At 41.1% G+C, this 17,674-nt stretch overlaps 3 protein-coding genes across 3 annotated transcripts; all 3 read left to right on the top strand.

The window, feature by feature from the left end:
• The first annotated feature begins 102 nt into the window (after positions 1-102).
• LOC122075684 (SNF1-related protein kinase regulatory subunit gamma-like PV42a) lies at positions 103-2,000 on the top strand. The gene is made up of 3 exons (XM_042640814.1): positions 103-1,059; positions 1,164-1,515; positions 1,590-2,000. Exons 1-3 carry the CDS (start codon positions 632-634, stop codon positions 1,914-1,916), a joined length of 1,107 nt encoding a protein of 368 aa, XP_042496748.1. The 5' UTR covers positions 103-631; the 3' UTR covers positions 1,917-2,000.
• Positions 2,001-7,043: 5,043 nt separating this feature from the next.
• On the top strand, positions 7,044-9,916 carry LOC122075683 (probable clathrin assembly protein At4g32285). The gene has a single exon (XM_042640813.1). The coding sequence runs from the start codon at positions 7,709-7,711 to the stop codon at positions 9,638-9,640; it is 1,932 nt and encodes a 643-aa protein (XP_042496747.1). The 5' UTR covers positions 7,044-7,708; the 3' UTR covers positions 9,641-9,916.
• A 5,587-nt stretch (positions 9,917-15,503) lies between these two features.
• Positions 15,504-17,003, top strand: LOC122075809 (phosphatidylcholine:diacylglycerol cholinephosphotransferase 1-like). Its single transcript, XM_042640980.1, has 2 exons — positions 15,504-16,129; positions 16,214-17,003. Exons 1-2 carry the CDS (start codon positions 15,725-15,727, stop codon positions 16,664-16,666), a joined length of 858 nt encoding a protein of 285 aa, XP_042496914.1. The 5' UTR covers positions 15,504-15,724; the 3' UTR covers positions 16,667-17,003.
• Positions 17,004-17,674: the final 671 nt, after the last annotated feature.

Raw genomic sequence — 17,674 nt, 5'->3', positions numbered from 1 at the left:
ATGGGCTTTCGTTATGTGTGATAGAACTCCAAATTGGTGTTATCTTGGATCATACTTACATTGTTACCTTCCATCTCAGATTGTCATTGATTTGCATTCAAATGCAGGGTTTTTATAAGATATGGCTATAACTTGCAAATTCCTTTGGCAGAATTGGGCACAAGATCAGTCTCCAAGGACTCCAATACAATTTTAATTTGAATCATCTTGGAATTGCTTGGATTCGGTCGGGCTCGATCAAATGTGTTAGGAATCGGGGTGGGTTCATCAGAATCAGTAGGTCGATTCCCTCTTTACCATTGAATGGTGAATAGTTATTCTGATAACAAGGGATTACACCGTTAATCCCTTCTTTCTCTCTCTCTCTCTCTCTCTATTATATATTTTCATTCTGCTATGTATGTATCTAGTTAGAAACAAATATGATCGCAAAATGGATGAGACGTGCCCAACAGAGTTTCCTCCTTTGCATGTTAAGCTTATCGCCAAGGTGGCAGAGTAGAGTTGCCATGAAAACGAAAGCTTCCGACACGTACTACAACCGTGTAAGATTAAATAATTGCTACATTAAGGAGTAAAAGACAGGGTTCTGAACTATAGCTCTTTCAACTTAGAAGCGTCACCAGCAACGATGCAGATGATGGACAGCAACAGCGAAGCCATTAGCGAAGCTCGGTGGTTGAGGGAGAAGAAGGTGCAGGATCTGATGTTGGAGAAGAGGAGACTAGTGGAAGTTCCCTACACGGCCTCCTTGGCCGACACCCTTAACGCTCTGGTGGCCAACCGAGTCTCGGCTGTCCCTGTAGCGGCACCGCCTGGCCAATATATTGGAGCTGGTGGGTCAATGATCATGGAGTCCGATAAGATCACTGGTGCCGTCCGTAAGCACTTTATCGGCATGGTTACCATGCTCGACGTCATCGCCTACATCGCTGAACAACTCTCTGAGGATCCCGATCAAAGCTTCGATTTGGATAAGCGCATGTCGGTTCCTGTCTCTTCCATCATCGGTCACTCCCTTGAAAGTCTCTGTCTCTGGACCCTAAACCCCAACACCAGGCATGAAATCGAATGATCCAACAACCCTTCTCACTATTTACTTTTTTCTTCTTCTGCCTCTCTTCTTTCTTAGTCCAACTCGTGATATCATCTGCACTTTGCAGTCTTCTAGATTGTATGGAAGTGTTCTGCAGAGGCATACACCGAGCTCTAGTTCCAGTGGAGGGTCATGCAGAGAACATCACCGGAGTGGAATTGGCAGAGTCTGCCACTAGTTACAGGATGCTTACCCAGATGGATATCTTGCGTTTCTTCAAGGCAAACGCAGCTGAGATGGAGGAAATTCTGTCTCGCCCTGTTGGGGAATTGGGAGCGATTGCCTTGTATGTTTTTGGTGTCACATATCGCACCAAAGCCATTGATGCCATTAAATGCATGGCCACTGCTTCCCTGCAAGCTGTCCCCATTGTTGAAGCCTCTGAAGACCCTCAAGAAGATCGCAGGCAACTTATAGACGTGTGTATCCTATATGGTTTTATGCTGTATGTATTCCTTTCTCAACTGCTTATAATCAAATCCATTTCGTGCAGGGGAAGGGTAGGAAGCTCATAGGGACATTCTCTGCAACTGATTTGAGAGAGTGTCCGGTCTCTTTGCTGCAGTCATGGCTGCCTCTTGATGTCATGGAGTTCACCGAGAAATTATCAACAGCGAGAGTCGGTCCTTCGGGACATTCTTCGAGGGAGCTTGTGACTTGCTACTCTGAGACGAGCCTTGGGAAAGTGAATGAAATGGCTGTGAATGGACATGTACATAGAGTATGGGTTGTGGACGAACAAGGTTCGCTCATTGGGATCGTCTCTCTTACAGATATCCTTCGAATGATAAGGGTCTCGCTTGCATCATTAGAGACTTGAGAGATTTGCGATTGTAGAGTGTAGCCCCTCCGCTGTACTTCTGTACGTGTCTTTACAATTTGAAGTATAGAATGCTTTTCAAAACTTTCTGGTGTACATCCTTGGAATTATGTTTGATAGGTTAAAGAGAGAAAAAGGTGATGGATTAGGTCTTAATTATCCCGTTACTTGCATTTGATTTGAGGAGATTCGGGTAAGGAAGGGAGTGAAAGTGATTGGATTTTGGAGAGAGGACTCTTCTGGGTACTCATAAAGGGTGTTCCTCGCGGAGAAAACTGGGGTTTTGGCAAAGAAAACGGCAGATTTGAAGCGCTGTGACGTATTACTCTTCCTCTAACGCCGTCCAACGAAACCCTTTATTGCCAGCTCCGCCGCTACTGTCTCCTCCTCCTAGGCGATCCCTCCATCCCAAACCTTAACTGTACCCATTGGTCCGCTGCGAAAGCACAACCAGTGTCAGCGGACTTCGGACGACAGCCGCCCTGCTCTGCTGGGGCCACGGCAGAACGGCACCCCCGGGCCTTGAACGACTCCGGTGGAACGCATCACCTCTCATTTTTATATATATATTTTTTAATACTCGACGGAATGGAGCCGTTAAGTCCATTATACAAACGGACAAGGACAATAGACAAAAGAAGGGGCAGAGTAACTGAAAGGATAACGGGGGCCCTAATAAGTATCTTAGGGCTACTTTGGTGTCGCAACTTTGTGCTCGCGCTGAGGGGAGCTCCTCTGTAGCACAGTTCTATGCGCTGGGAGCATTCAGACATGCAGTCCAAGGGGTTTCTAACCTTTGGATCTGCAGTATACAGTGTTGAGACTGTGGAGTGCGGAGATCCGCACCCTGCACGTAGAGATGCAATTTTGTGGTGGCGTTGAGTACTTGCTACTACTCTCCGGGTACAAGGAGGTGAAAACGCATGGCAATTAAACTTTCTTGTGTCGCGCTTATGCCGTTGCTTGGTTGATCTACAATCAATTTGATCATGGAGAGAGTGATTGAGAGTGATTGTAGATCGGTTCAGCCTTTGTTTGGTTGCATAGGAACAAGTTAGGTGGGGCTCATGAACAAGTAGGGGGAGGCAACTAAAGAGGTAGCAATCGTTTCGTTTCGTTTAGAATGAGAATGCTTCGCACCTCCGGCATCCAGATTCCAGACTTTCCGGGGGTGGTGGGGGCACACCGAACTGAATGCACCCTGCATGCACATGCACGTTAGTGTACCTCGAGACCCTAGCTAAACTGCGCCGAAGAATGGAATGAATTTATGAGGATTGGGGTGCCATACTGATCTTGGGAGTCGGTGGTGGACTGGAGGATGTTATCAATCCAAAACACAAATAATGCGTGTGATATGAATATATCACCCATGCACATTGGTTAGTTTCGTGAATATTTTGGTAAAATTGAAAATAAATCAAATTGGTTTGAAATTTCTGAAAATATTTATGATTTTTCTTACAGTTGTTAGCACATTAAGTTTTTCCAATTGGCATAACAATCAGATTTGCACCTCTTTTTTTTTTGAATATCTTTTTTTTTTTTTCCAAGGAAAGAGGGAGAGTTTATGGTGTCTTCGTAGGTGAGAAGAAAAGAATGGGTTAATATTGAGGACAATAAACAAAAAATTTTAATATTTTGCGTAGTTATAAATCAAACTTATAGTTTATGAATATATATGACCTATAAAAAATTATAGACTCAGAGAGATTTACATGATTCACGTGAAAATACCGAGTCAATAAAAATTCAAAATCATTCAAATCTGGTATGGTCATTTCTTAAACTATGGCGAGATTTCATGACTCTTGAAAATGTTTTATATCTTCTTCTTACTCAAATCAAATAATTCGCTCGGGTCAAAACTTGATTTTCCAAATATGAACCCAGCCTAAATTTTCTTTTCCTACCACACAAATGTGTGTTATTCTCCCATTAAAAATGTTTGTTATTGTAATGTCAAGATGACAATAATTATGAAATATATTAAAGATTGAAATAGAATTGTAGTTGGATTGCTATGTTTTGGTTAGATGTGTTAGTTTGGCCCTTTCAACCGAAACCTCCCTTGAGCCCAAGTAGGGCATGAAATTTTCTGGTTCTAGGTCAAGGCTGGGCTGGGCCAAGGTTGAGGCTTCAGGCTTTGTCCGCCTATTCTAAGTTATATTATAAGATATGTATCTTAAACTTTAAAAACATTATATACATATATATATATATATATATTGTTATATAATATAGGGAGAAAAAATTCTTTCCATCTAGAATAACCACCACATAGCTCCTATTTTCAGGGGCAACTAAAAGATGCCCCAAACCCCTGAAAGCTATGGGTGTGGGGAATGTAAGACGGATAGAGTTCCTCTTCCCTATAATATTAATATTATATGTAAAGATAATAAGTTGTATAACATATTTTATTAGGGTATTAATTAATGTAAAATTGATGGTATTTTTGTCAGCTAGGCCCAGCCCATGCATCTCCGTTTCCCCTCCCCATGACCAGGCCCAATCAGGAACAGCTCATAGTAGCCTTGATTCAAGGCCACAGTTGGATTTTTCAGATCTCTAAGTCAGGGCCAAGTTGGTCAAGCTCGAGCCCAACTAAGGGGACCCTAGGTTGGACTGGGGTTTTAAAAAGTCCACCATGTTTTAGCAATAGTTTTGGCCATAAAAATTGTTCTTCTATAAGAATGGTGCTCACTAAGAAAGCATGTGCCATAGTAAAATTAGAACAAATATTGGATAAACTACATATTACAGAAGATATATTCTTATATGGTAAATGCTCAGTCTCTTCATATACTAGAATTCCATACCATTATTGGATTACAAAAAAAAAATATGGATACTATTATGGACTGAAGAAATTTTTTTATGATTAGCCGAGGCTGATCTCGAATTTGGCCAATCCGATTTGGCAGATAGTTCCCTTTCGAAAATCTAGGGTTGTGATAGATTCATCCAATTTTGATTTATTCTTAACTGTTTTAAGCCGATTCTAATTCGATCTATGGTCAACTAAGTCACTCCGGGAAGCATCGATTGGCTTGGTTGTGGTTGTCAATGTACCTAAGTCCAGTGAAAGGACTCTTGTTTGATTCTACCGCTCCACCCCTCCTCCACCCCCACACATGTTCACCACTTGGCCACCCTTCCTTGAATTGCAACGCCTACTTCTAGTAGCCTATGGGCCCTCAATAAGATGTGACCCAAAGAAAAACTAGGTCACCTCGCCGCGTTTAATTGGTGTAATAGTACACTTACCACTTTACCTACTCTCTACTTCTCTCGCTATTATTAAATTTTTTTTTTCTTTTTCAAGTTACCATTATTAAAGAATGGGACCATACCTAAATACCTAATCCAACACACCTTTACCCACCATACCTAAATATACACTATCATCATGGAATTGGATAGAGTGAATTGTTGTTTTTTTTAATCAAAATCAGCTGATATCAATTCTGCATATCTTTTCTGAATTATCTTGGTTTCTTGTTTGATCTTTATTTTGAGTCATTTGGTTCTTTTTTTTTTTAGCAAGTAAACAATAGAAAATCAATTTAACTTACTTTGTATAAATAGATTTTTCAACTGGTATAATTTTTATCTTTTTTAATCTTTTCTTCCTAATTTAAATTTCTGGGTTTCAATCAATTTCTTCTGATAGGACCTGTCCCTTATCAGGCTTTTATTGCTCAGTGTTGATTTTTCATATATAAAATAGAAGAAAAAAAGTATAAAAATATATTTACATTTTGGGAAAAAGAACTTTAACTGGTCTTATTCCTTGGGCCCTTTCATAGGTCTCGTGAAATGACCTTTATCCCTATCTGTTCTCTCTTGAATACCTATGTGTACTTCGCCCCATAGGAGGGTGTAGGAAACACAATCAGTTAGCATTTTTCAATCCTAAATTTAAACAGTTTTATCAAATTTCTAAAATCCAAAGTCATTTTCAAACCGAAATTATGATTAAATTTGATGGATTCAAGCCACTGGTCTCATATTTTAGACCCATGTTATTTTGAACCATGGTTCAATTAGATGCACAGTTTTAAAAATCGAACTGGGATTAACCTCAGGACGTTGAACATTCCATATTATTAGTCAATTCCAAAATAAATACAAAAAAGTATGAAGAATACAAAATAAACTGAAAAAACCACATTTGGATTAAAGAATCCTTCTCACTTGGTGTATCAAATGGAGCAATAAAAAATTTTTTTTTTTTTTTTTAATCTCTACTCTTGATTGATCTGATACCGATCCACTAATAAAGTAAAAAAATAAATTATTTAAAAAAAAATTATCTTATCTAATCCAATACTAATATGGATCTGACCCGATTGAAACCGATATCGAGTTTTAAACCCTTGATCAAATGCGAGTAAAAAAGAAATCAAAGTTCTTAGCAACGAGGTACTACAGAGCCAATCATGTGAAAAAGAAAAAATAAAATTAATCCACCTCCATACCCTTTACCCTCAGAGGGCCCGCGGTGTCAGCGATGCTTACCTCCTGTAGACATATGCTACTTTATTACTTTATCCAAAAAAAAATTATTTATGTATTTTGATAAAATACAGTACATATATATGTATTTTGGTAAGATACAGTACATAATGGGAACTGGCCGTGATCTTAGAACTGTATCAAATAAAAATAATGGGACCCACTGAGAGATATTATAGCCGAAAATTAATTAAAGAGAGGATCTTTGATCGTTTATAGGTAGATCAGATGGTCTACAGTTGTGTAACTTGATCTATCATTTTCTGCTAGGATGGAGGAAAGGATCAAACAAAGAAGAATCATTGATGTAGAAAGATTCCAAAGTATCGGTTTGTGATTGGGGTCCATGCCCATGGTGTGGGCCCGGTCTATTCTAATTTCCATTTACTATCCCAAAGGAAGGGAAACCTCCTGAAGTGGATAACAGCCAAAAGAGGTTAACTTTAAAGTATAAAGGGTTAATAAGAGATTTTATTTATTAATTGCCACCTAAGCAAAGCAAAGCAAAGCAAAGAATCCAAAGGAGTTTTCTCGATCGTCTACCTTCTCCTTCAAATAAATGACCCTTCTTCCCGTAGATTAGTGAAGGCGTGAACTCCACGCGCTGTACGGTAATAAAATAAGGCCGGTCACCGCCGTTGAAGAAACTTCCCCCACGCCTCCAAATGAGATCAAATCTTTGATCTATTCGAACGGCTGAGATTTAAGCAGCACTTCCGCGTTTCCATATTTGTATTTTTAATACCCATTTCTCTGAGACTCGCCCACTCCTCCTTGCTTCCTCTACGGCAATTTCGAATATCTCTCTATTATCTCTCGCTCGCTCGAGAGTCGCGATCTGAAGCAGCAGAGGCAGATCTGAGAGGAAGTCGGAAAAGAATTATCCGGAACCGGAGTTTTCGTGATTGCTGGATCTCTGTCTCTCTCAAGTTTTATCCGATTCTCGCGCGGCTATTGTGCCATTCGATCTGATTCAGCTCTGCTTTGTTCCATCGAGTTCGGTCTTTGTCTTTCTTTGTTCAGTCAACCATCAGATCGGAGTCTTAACAGGTTAGATCTATAAAAAGCCCTAAAAACGTTAAATTTGCTTTTTCCCTGTTCACTGTTTCGAGTTTTTCGTCGCATTGTGTTGAGGATTTTGATTACAAGTATCCGTGGAGCTGTTTCGGGTTTATGAACTGCGAAGATCTTTTGTGTTGGAGCTTTATTTTTTGACAAAAAATCGATCTAAGTAGCAGACTAGAGAAGGCTGGTGACAGCAGTCGGTGGTGATGGCACCGAGCACGATCAGGAAGGCGATCGGAGCCGTTAAGGACCAGACGAGTATCGGATTAGCGAAGGTTGCTAGTAATACGGCTCCGGAGTTGGAGGTTGCCATCGTGAAGGCCACCAGCCACGATGATGATCCGGCGGACGAGAAGTATATCAGGGAGATCTTGAACTTTACTTCTAATTCGAGAGGTTATGTAAACGCCTGTGTGGCTATGGTTTCTAGGCGGCTCGGCAAGACTCGGGATTGGATCGTGGCGCTCAAGGCACTGATGGTCGTGCATCGGTTGTTGGCCGATGGAGATCCCGTTTTTCAGCAGGAGGTCCTTTACGCCACCCGGCGAGGGACTCGCCTACTTAACATGTCTGATTTTCGCGATGAGGCTCATTCTAATTCTTGGGATCATTCTGCTTTTGTTCGGACTTACGCCCTGTATCTCGATCAGCGTCTCGAGTGTATAATGTACGAGCAAAAACAGAAAGGAAGCGTCAGCGGCGATGATCGGGTTGCGCCGCGAGAGGATCGATTTAGGTCGCCACCGTCGCGGTATGATTATGATTATGGAGAGTTCAGAGATGAACCGGGATATGGTGGGATGCGTCGGTCGAGGTCTTACGGTGATGTGAACGAATCGAGACGGGAGGAAAAGAAGCCACCTACCCCACTCAGGGACATGAAGCCCGAGAGAATTTTGGGTAAGATGAGTCAGCTGCAACGACTTCTCGATCGGTTCTTGGCTTGTCGTCCCACGGGAGCGGCTAAGAACAGTAGAATGGTTCTCATTGCACTGTATCCCGTCGTTAAGGAGAGTTTCCTGCTCTATGCGGAGATCTGTGAGATATTGGCAGTGTTGCTTGATAAGTTCTTTGACATGGAATACCCTGATTGTGTGAAATCTTTTGAGGCCTATGCCAGCGCGGCGAAGCAGATAGATGAACTTGTAGCTTTCTACGGGTGGTGCAAGGACACAGGGGTTGCAAGGTCGTCGGAGTACCCGGTGGTGCAGAGGATTACTGACAAGCTCCTGGAGACACTGGAGGAGTTTATGAGGGACAGAGCAAGGAGGCCAAAGAGCCCGGAGAGAGTCCGTGAGGCACTGCCACCCCCTCAAGAAGAGGAGCCGGCACCCAATATGAATGAAATAAAAGCACTTCCTCCACCAGAGAATTACAGTCCTCCACAGCCTGAGCCTGAGTTTAAAGCGCAACCACCACCACCACCAGCAGCACCGGTGGCACAGGACTTGGTGGACCTAAGGGATGATGGCACGTCTGCTGAAGATCAGAGCAACAAGTTGGCCCTGGCTTTGTTTTCTGGACCGGCTAATGGCAATGCGAATGGGTCTTGGGAAGCATTCCCCTCAAATGGAGGACAGAATGAAGTAACCTCAGCCTGGCAGACACCGGCAGCTGAACTTGGAAAGGCGGATTGGGAATTGGCTTTGGTGGAGACTGCAAGCAACTTATCAAACCAGAAAGCCACATTGGGTGGTGGGTTGGATCCCTTGTTACTTAACGGCATGTATGACCAAGGCGCAGTGAGGCAGCACGTGAGCACTGCTCAATTGACCGGAGGAAGTGCGAGCAGTGTGGCATTGCCTGGGCCTGGGAAGAGTGCAACACCGGTACTGGCCCTTCCAGCCCCAGACGGGACAGTCCAGGCAGTGGGTAATCAGGACCCATTCGCGGCGTCTCTGAACTTCCCAGCGCCGTCATATGTGCAGATGGTAGATATGGAGAAGAAACAACAATTGCTTATGCAGGAACAGCAGCTTTGGCAGCAATATGCGAGGGATGGGATGCAAGGCCAAGTCAGTTTGGCCAAAATCAGTGGCGCTGGATATGCTGCAGGTCCACCACCAATGATGCCATATGGAATGCCACCGGCGGTCAATGGCATGGGAGCCGGCGGGTACTACTATACACCCTACTGATTTTTCACCCTACTGAGACTGATTTTTGCTAAAACCATGTATGAATTGATGCTGCAAGTCTTTTGCATTTGTTGTTCCTGTTCCTTTCAATTATATATGTTTATTTGTGCACTTAGTTGTGTGTTGGGAACGGAGGAAAGGGGAGGCAGGAGTAAGAACTGTGTTCATCTTACCTGGGATTTTGTTATAGTTGTTGAATATGTATCCATGAGAAAATTTCCAATTTCTTTTGTTATTTGTTAGCTTATATTGGGATCTTAGGTTTCTGTTCTTGTACGTGTGGTTTCATCTGTTTGGGCTTTAGCGATCTGTTTAGCCATTGCGGAGGATTCTCGGATCCTCTAAAATGTGTTCCAGAGGTAAAAGCTTTTCCATGTTGGCTATAAATAATTTGAGAGAGGTTTCAGTGAGGACGATGGGTGGTGAAAGGTCCAGTTCCACAGAAGGGGGGAACGGGTGGTTGTGGCAGGAACCTCCTAACTAAACTTTTCGCTGTCAATGGTGGTTGTGGCCGGAACCTCCCAACCTTCCTAAAACATTATGGAACTGACCTGTTGCCCTTCTAGGATCCAAAATGAATAATGGGCGGTTCTCAGATTAAGTTTGTAGCAAACATCCATTTGCAGGTGGTTTCATAACTCAGATATGCAAGTTCTGATTTGATCTGAATCTATGAAGACTCAGAGGAAGAAATAATCAATTCAATGGCCATCCTGGTTGAATTGAGTAAATAATGTTTTCCCACGGGCGTCCTATCATATCATATTATGTATAGTAAGGAAATAAAATTAGAGAGGTGCCGCTTGGATTTATTGTGGCCATGTCTTCACAATGAATCCCACAATCTATCATGTTTTTATTTTTTTTATTAAATTCAACCACAATTATATTAAGAAAAAAAAAAAGGTCTTCTTTCTCATCACTATGCTGAAAATACGTCGGTGATCATGTCCATAGAAGCACCTTTTTACATTTTTTTTTTTTTTTTTGGGTGGGGGTTTAAAAGTCCTCTACCAGTCATAGAGTGAGGCAATCAACAAAATCAATAACAGGCTATCATGAAAAAGGCCAAGGGAAAAATGATGGGAGGAGAATGAAATTTAGAGCATCTCATGACTACTGATAATAACAGTCACCCCTTCAGAAACTGCTAATTTTTTTGTGTAAAGCTAACGAAGTCATTCTCCTATTAAAAAAAATCTGCCTGCATGGCTCATGTAACAACGCAAGGCTTCTGAAAGAGAGAACCCATGGAGGTTTCCAGCAGGAGATAAAATTTCACATTTCAATGGAACGGGTTGGTCATTTCATCCTTCTACCTGGCAATTTTCTTTTTCCTAGATAACTTTATATTTGATGACTTTAGATTATGGCACTACATTTTTTAATTAATTCTCCCATTGACTTTATATAACTCTCCAACCTTTATTGTGAGAAGAAGAAGAGCGTTTTCTTTTCTTTTTCAAATTTGGGCCAAGTTATCCTTCAGCGGTTCCATTTGACCATGTCATGACATAATCAATTCCCACCACTTATTGTTTACATGGTCGAAACAACCCAAATCTGACGGTAAGGATGGCCATGGTGAGCAGATTCCTCCACCATTGGTTAAAGAAACTTGGTGCTTTTTCTGTTCTATGAACAAGAAATAGTTGTGGACTCCATGCAAGCGATTTGCAGGTCCTTAAGCTGTCATGTGACAAGATTTCGGAGCCATGCATTTAAGCAGAGAGAGAGAGAGAGAGAGAGAGAGAGAGAGTAGTGGCCAGGCTCTCCCTTCAACAACCAATGGCGCATGGAGGTTAAGGACACCGACTGACCGACAAGCTCCCTTCCTTTTGACTTATGCTAAAGTAAATGGGATTTCCATCCAATTAAAAAAAAAAAAAAAAGTGGAAACTCAGAGTCACACAATCATGTTTGTTGAAAATATCAGCCGCACCTGTAAATTGTAAGGTGTGTCATGGCTCATGTGTGGAATGGAGTTCACATCTTCTACAGTGAGTGATGGAATACGATGAGTATCAGGTGACAAAGAACATTTAAGCATGTTTCAAGGGGTTCTTAACCACCCCATGTTCATTCACCAATATAAGATTTGCTTTTTGGATCTTTCTTTTTAAGGAAAAGAAAAAAAAAAACATTTAATGCGAGGGCCCAAGGGAAAGAGATGTCTCATCTGACACCTATGGTATTAAGTGTTAGAGAGGATAACTGTGAAGATATAAGTGCCACGCCAACATCACCGACAGGGAACCATGGATACAATGGGCCAATGGGCCAATGGGCCCTGGATGTAATACCTATGGGCCGGGCTCCACATTCAGTTCTATGTGGTCGTAACTCCTAATGGGCCACAAAATACTTCTAATGCTCTTACTTTGCCGCTTTGACTCACGTTTGACACTGCGAATTAAGGATGTCCTTAACCCGGGGAAGAATGTTTACCAAAAAAAAATATTTGGATGAATATATCTAATAATATTAGTTTGTGTTTGTTAAAAATAAATAAATATATAAAGGGAGAAAAAATGTTACCCGATAGTATTGCATACGTTGAGAGACATGAGGAAGTGGAGCTGAGGCATGAGCATCTTTTCATAGCTGGTTTCACTATCCCATGTGTCTAGACGTATCAATATTGAATTTCTAATAGTAGATCCATAATCAAAAAAGTGTTTGTGATTGTTCCAGAAGAAACGAAACAAAAGATACCTTAGAACTAGGATAGTTATTGTATGAGGCCTACCCAATGCTAGATGTAGAGGCGCATAATAGATCGATATGAACATCATGAGTTGTCCACAACACTATCAAATAGCTTTCTTTTTTCCATAAATGAAATACTGGTAGTTGCCTAGTTGGTTGTATTTTGTGCATGTTAATCATTAACTCTTTAATTGGCACCCAATTTATTTATGTAAAAAAATAAGAAGAAATAAAGAACATGGAGATTCATAATTAAGGTTTTAAGCACTGGTAGCAAATCAGAGACCATTGATCTTGAGATGGGTGGGCTGATCTAACCCTAACCTGGCCGGTTGATATTATAAAGGATATATTAATGGTATTAGCCAGGGGCACAGGGTCAGGTGGATGGATGATCAGCATCATCTGATATTGAGATGCAATCCTGAATTTTAAAGTCATCTAAATGGACATTCTCATTCGACCTTTAATCAACCGTGATGTTGGGAAGATCTTGGAAGAATGTATGGATCGGATGGACTGTCAAAAATTCATCTGATCTAGCCGATAATATTAATTTTTGCCCAATTTTGGGGTGCAATTACATTTGACTCAAGGTAGTTGAGAGCCACAATACCAATATCCAAACGGTAGCCAGTGCTCTTTGACACTTTGATGGTCCAATGGACAATTCATAGGACCACCTGAGTGGGGCCAAATTTTCACGTTTAAGGGGTGTTTGGCCCCCCGAAGTTTAGTGCACAGATCGATATTTTATAATTTTATTAATTTCTTATTGTACATAACTAAAGATTTTTTTTTTTTATTTTTTTTTTATTTTTTTTATTTTTTTAAGTCTGACCTACTTATAAATAGCTGATTTTGGATTAAATGAAGTCATGTTGAAGTTTACCATTTTTTTCTTATTGGAATTAGGGTTTTGGTCACCTTGTGGATTCAAGATGAGTTGTTAGTCCATAGTCAATACTTCCTACTACTTCATGGTGGCACAGATAGAAACCTTCAACCAAAATAATAATAATAATAAAAGATAGAAACCCATTGCTTCTATTTGCCGCTTATTTCAAAACATGCGAGTTCCTCGAGGCTCGAGCGGTCATTTGGAAGTTGATCCTTTTTTTTTTAAGCGCATGTATGGTGGTATTGGTTTCCTCTCGCTTAGTGTGGAGGTTTAGGCCCATATATTGAGCTACATATATATATATATATATATATATATATTTTTTTTTTTTTTTTTTTGTTATATCAAAAAGAGATTCATTCATTCGAACATGAAGAACGCATGGTTGTTAGGAGGTGCATGTTTAGTTATTATTGCTGTTGTAACATGATTGTATTATTTTTTTAGTCAAGAGAAGAAGGAAAAATGTTGTAGTGGATTTTTTGTATTTGTCACATTGATATTAAAGTGAGAGAATTGCATTCATGAATCCACATATTATTTTGATTAAATTTTTTGTGAGTCAGTTTTTTATCTTGATGTTTGGTAACCTCTATCTTACTACAGAAAATTAGTGAAAATTTATTTAGACTAAGTCCTATAGTTTTTCTCTTCCACTTGAACAATTGGTGTCCTTTTTTCTATAGTTTTGCTTGAATTTGATTTACACTATTAAGTTGTACATATATTTTGTTGATGTGTATCACCGTTAATTTGTACACAAGCCAAAGAATTTATTTTCTCAATATGTGGCAAACAATTTATCGGTGAATTAACTTTTATTTTATTTTTTAGGAGTGGGGTTGTCAAAGCTTGTGGTTAAATTGTAGCGCTTATGTTGTCCTTTTCCAACTCTCAACCATTTTCCGTATTATTCCCATTTGTCAAACTTCGTTCTTTTTTAATATTAACTATATGCCAATGGTAAGGAATATGATGTCATGAAGTTGATGTCCAAAGACTATTTTAAGGGGTGTTTGGTTCGGTAAATCTTTGGGATAACATTCTTTAGAATGATAATTCCTAATTTTTGGAGTTGTTTGGTTCCACTAGGATGACCCTCATAAGTGAGCATCCTACTTCCCATGAATGACCATATTACAAAAGATGTGTTCCAAATCTGAGTTCACCTCAACACTTAAATTCATAATTGAGCAACCTTTTTACCACCTAGTATAAGAGGAAAAAGCGGAAAGACGTTATCTATAGAAGCCAATATCTCAATCCGTGAGAAACATGCAGTAGCCTTAAGGCAACCAAACGATTTTTCAGAAAGAAACATAACTCAAAAGAATGTCTATCAAAATATTAGCATTCATATCCGATACATACACCATTTGATTTACCGAACCAAACACCCCCTAAAAGAACCTTATCATTCTAGTAAAGAAAACACCCAATATAGAGATATAAATCCTCTACGATGACCAATGAGTGATAATGAGGATTTAATGGTTGGGAAGACTCTGATATGTACCCCAGTCATTGGATCTTCATTGCCTCCTGTTAGAAGATTTCTGTGCCCATTGTAGGGTGTAAAATGATCATGCTTCCTCATATCCCATGCGTTGAAGATACTCTTGTACACCTTCCTGTTGACCTCGAAAGCTGGTGTTGCATACGTTAGACCAGCAGAATTCTATCGCCCCTTGTTCAAGAGAGCTGATTAGGTTCACGTATGAGAATGTATGAGAACGATCATGATCCATGGATTTAGAATCAATTTTCTCTCTTCATTTAATAGATTCTATATTCATAGATCAGGAGTAAACGAGAACATTCTCGTATGTAAATCTTTTTTCTTGTACACGACTTCATTCTTATGAGTCACTGTCAATGCATATACACACAAGCGCCCACAATCAATAGGAGAGGACTCACATAAGCATCTTCAACTCAAGGTAGTACCATGATTTCACACTCATCGTGTCTTCACGTAGATACACACCGTCGACACACCGTCGAGTAGGGTTCTTTCTTTCCAAAAATTATTAATTTATGAGCCCTCTAGCCTCTAGCCCCTAGCCCCATGTCCTAGGCCCTATTTCGTGTGACCTCTATACCCTCTCTTCAATTTCAATTTTCATACATGGCGGTGATCACCCACCTATATGAAAAGACGCTTCTAAACCAATAGTAATCCTACAGCTGTGCCAAGTGGCAACTGGTAACAAATCAAACACCAGAAAAGATCGGTGCCTTTTCCTCAAAGACACCTTCCAAATCCGTGCTCTCCCAACTCCCAAGTCTCAACCCTAGAAAAAAAAAATGGAAAATCCAACCTCTGGTTGGTGAGACTTTGTATATGGTGAACAAATTTACTCCCATTCCGTTCTGTTCCCATTGGTATCTCCGCCGCCCTACCCTCACCAGACCTCACCTCATTTATAACGATTTTACCTCACTTTCCCTTATGGAGATTCACCATTACGGTAATGGCAATGAAGGAGATCGGTTGCCATTGTCGTTCTTATGGTACTCTCAGGGACACACCAAGTAAGGAACCCAGATCCTGTAACGGCATTAACGGCGGCGGCGGCGGCGGTGGCGGTGGAGGAGACAAAGGAACCAACATGACCAGGAATAAGAATCTCAAGGTGGGTAAAACGATTACGTTACTCGGATGGACAATGGAGGATGCGGTGGATGTGGTAAGGTACCACCCGATCATATGCGTTTTCGCCCTTTCCTTGCTGTTTTTCATGGCGGTAGAATATACCCTTTTCATGATCCCTCCTTCATCTCCTCCTTTCGATCTGGGTTTCGTCATCACCCGCTCTTTCCACCGCTACTTGTCCGATCGCCCCTCCCTCAACACCTTCCTCGCCGCTCTCAACACTGTAAGTTAATAATGTCCTTATACCTGATTCAATTCCTTCCTTTTGACGACATCTTTAATTTTGTTTATTTTGATCTTCTCTTAGGTGTTTGTGGGAATGCAAATGACGTATATTCTGTGGACATTGTTGGTGGAAGGGAGGCCGAGGGCGACCATTTCGACTCTGTTCATGTTCACATGCAGAGGGATACTTGGTTGCTCGACGCAACTGCCGTTGCCGGAGGGGTTCTTGGGGTCGGGAGTAGATTTTCCGGTGGGGAACGTATCCTTCTTCCTGTTCTTCTCAGGACACGTTGCGGGGTCAGTAATAGCTTCGCTGGACATGCGTCGGATGCAGAGGAGGGAATTGGCGTGGCTGTTTGACACGCTTAATGTGTTACAGGGAGTTAGGCTGCTGGGCACAAGGGGTCACTACACCATTGATTTGGCCGTTGGTGTCGGTGCCGGCTTCCTCTTCGATTCTTTCGCCGGAAAGTACGAGAAGGAGAGCAAGCGTAAGAGAGCTGCTAATCGTCTTCAGGGCGCTTTACTCAAGTAATTATCATAAAAGGGTTCAGGTCCCCTGTGTAAATTGTGGATGGGAATGGAAGGAAAGGGTCGAAAGATTGGAAATTGGAAGAAAAGAAACCAATGCTGCCTGGTTAGTGGGATTGATTGTGGGAATCTGCTGTTGCTTCTTTCGACTTTTCTTGGATGTTTCTGCAATTTTCTCAGTTCTTCTCCGTCATATCTGCATGCAATGTATGCAGTTGTACTTAAAGTGGATGGATTTGAAATCTGGAATTGGGTACTGCAGGGAAAGATTGCTGTCAGTTTTAGTTCCTTCGTTTCATTGCTTATTTATGGGTATTTAGTGCAACTGGCTTTCACAAACACATCCATTCATGGCCGCATGAATTCTCTCTCTCTCTCTCTCTCTCTCTCTCTAGAGTAACCGACCAACAACGGCTCCCATGTGCTTAGGTTGGACCTTGAAGTCCTTGGACGTTCGACTTGGGCTTTACTGCTCTCAGATTTTTTGAAACGAATTGAGATTTCTTTCTGTAAGGGTGTGGAATGGCCACGTTGCCAGCTTGGGAAGGAATCCCCAAAGTGAACCAATGGGGGGCAACAGTGGTCCTCGTCCTTGGAGAAAATGGAGAGAAAATGTTAGAATAAATGAAAGGAAGAATCAAGGGGACAGGGTGGGCATGGATAACATTTTAGCTTGATCTCAGTTTAATCAAAGAGGTATTAGCGATTTTTTTCTAATAATGGTGATCTCATTTGTTGGTGAGCGGGCTACAAGAGTTGTAAAGAGGGGGCAGAGGGCCCCCTACACAACGGGTGTAATTGTTTATACTGTGTGGTGTTAATGCAGTTGTTTGGTACTACAGATCACAGATAAAAAAACTGACCGGATGTGGTCTCTTAGAATGTTCCTTGGATGCCTTAAGTTAATATATTGGTGAGGGAAGGAAAACTTGGAGAGAGCTCTAGTGTTCTGAATGAATTGGTTCCCTCCATTTTGGCTGAGTTCTCCTTTTATCCTGGTCGGTGAACCCTC

Source organism: Macadamia integrifolia, chromosome 4, assembly GCF_013358625.1.
Source record: "Macadamia integrifolia cultivar HAES 741 chromosome 4, SCU_Mint_v3, whole genome shotgun sequence".
NCBI classification, from domain to species: domain Eukaryota; kingdom Viridiplantae; phylum Streptophyta; class Magnoliopsida; order Proteales; family Proteaceae; genus Macadamia; species Macadamia integrifolia.
Note: the sequence above shows the minus strand (reverse complement) of the source record. Positions and strands in the feature narration are given on the sequence as shown.

Excerpts from the sequence above, each read along its gene's own strand:
- LOC122075683 (XM_042640813.1), top strand. The coding sequence starts at position 7,709 with ATGGCACCGAGCACGATCAGGAAGGCGATCGGAGCCGTTAAGGACCAG.
- LOC122075684 (XM_042640814.1), top strand. The coding sequence starts at position 632 with ATGCAGATGATGGACAGCAACAGCGAAGCCATTAGCGAAGCTCGGTGG. Across the intron at positions 1,060-1,163 it reads ACCCTAAACCCCAACACCAG|TCTTCTAGATTGTATGGAAG; the intron begins GCATGAAATCGA and ends TGCACTTTGCAG. Across the intron at positions 1,516-1,589 it reads ATCGCAGGCAACTTATAGAC|GGGAAGGGTAGGAAGCTCAT; the intron begins GTGTGTATCCTA and ends CATTTCGTGCAG.
- LOC122075809 (XM_042640980.1), top strand. The coding sequence starts at position 15,725 with ATGGCAATGAAGGAGATCGGTTGCCATTGTCGTTCTTATGGTACTCTC. Across the intron at positions 16,130-16,213 it reads TCCTCGCCGCTCTCAACACT|GTGTTTGTGGGAATGCAAAT; the intron begins GTAAGTTAATAA and ends ATCTTCTCTTAG.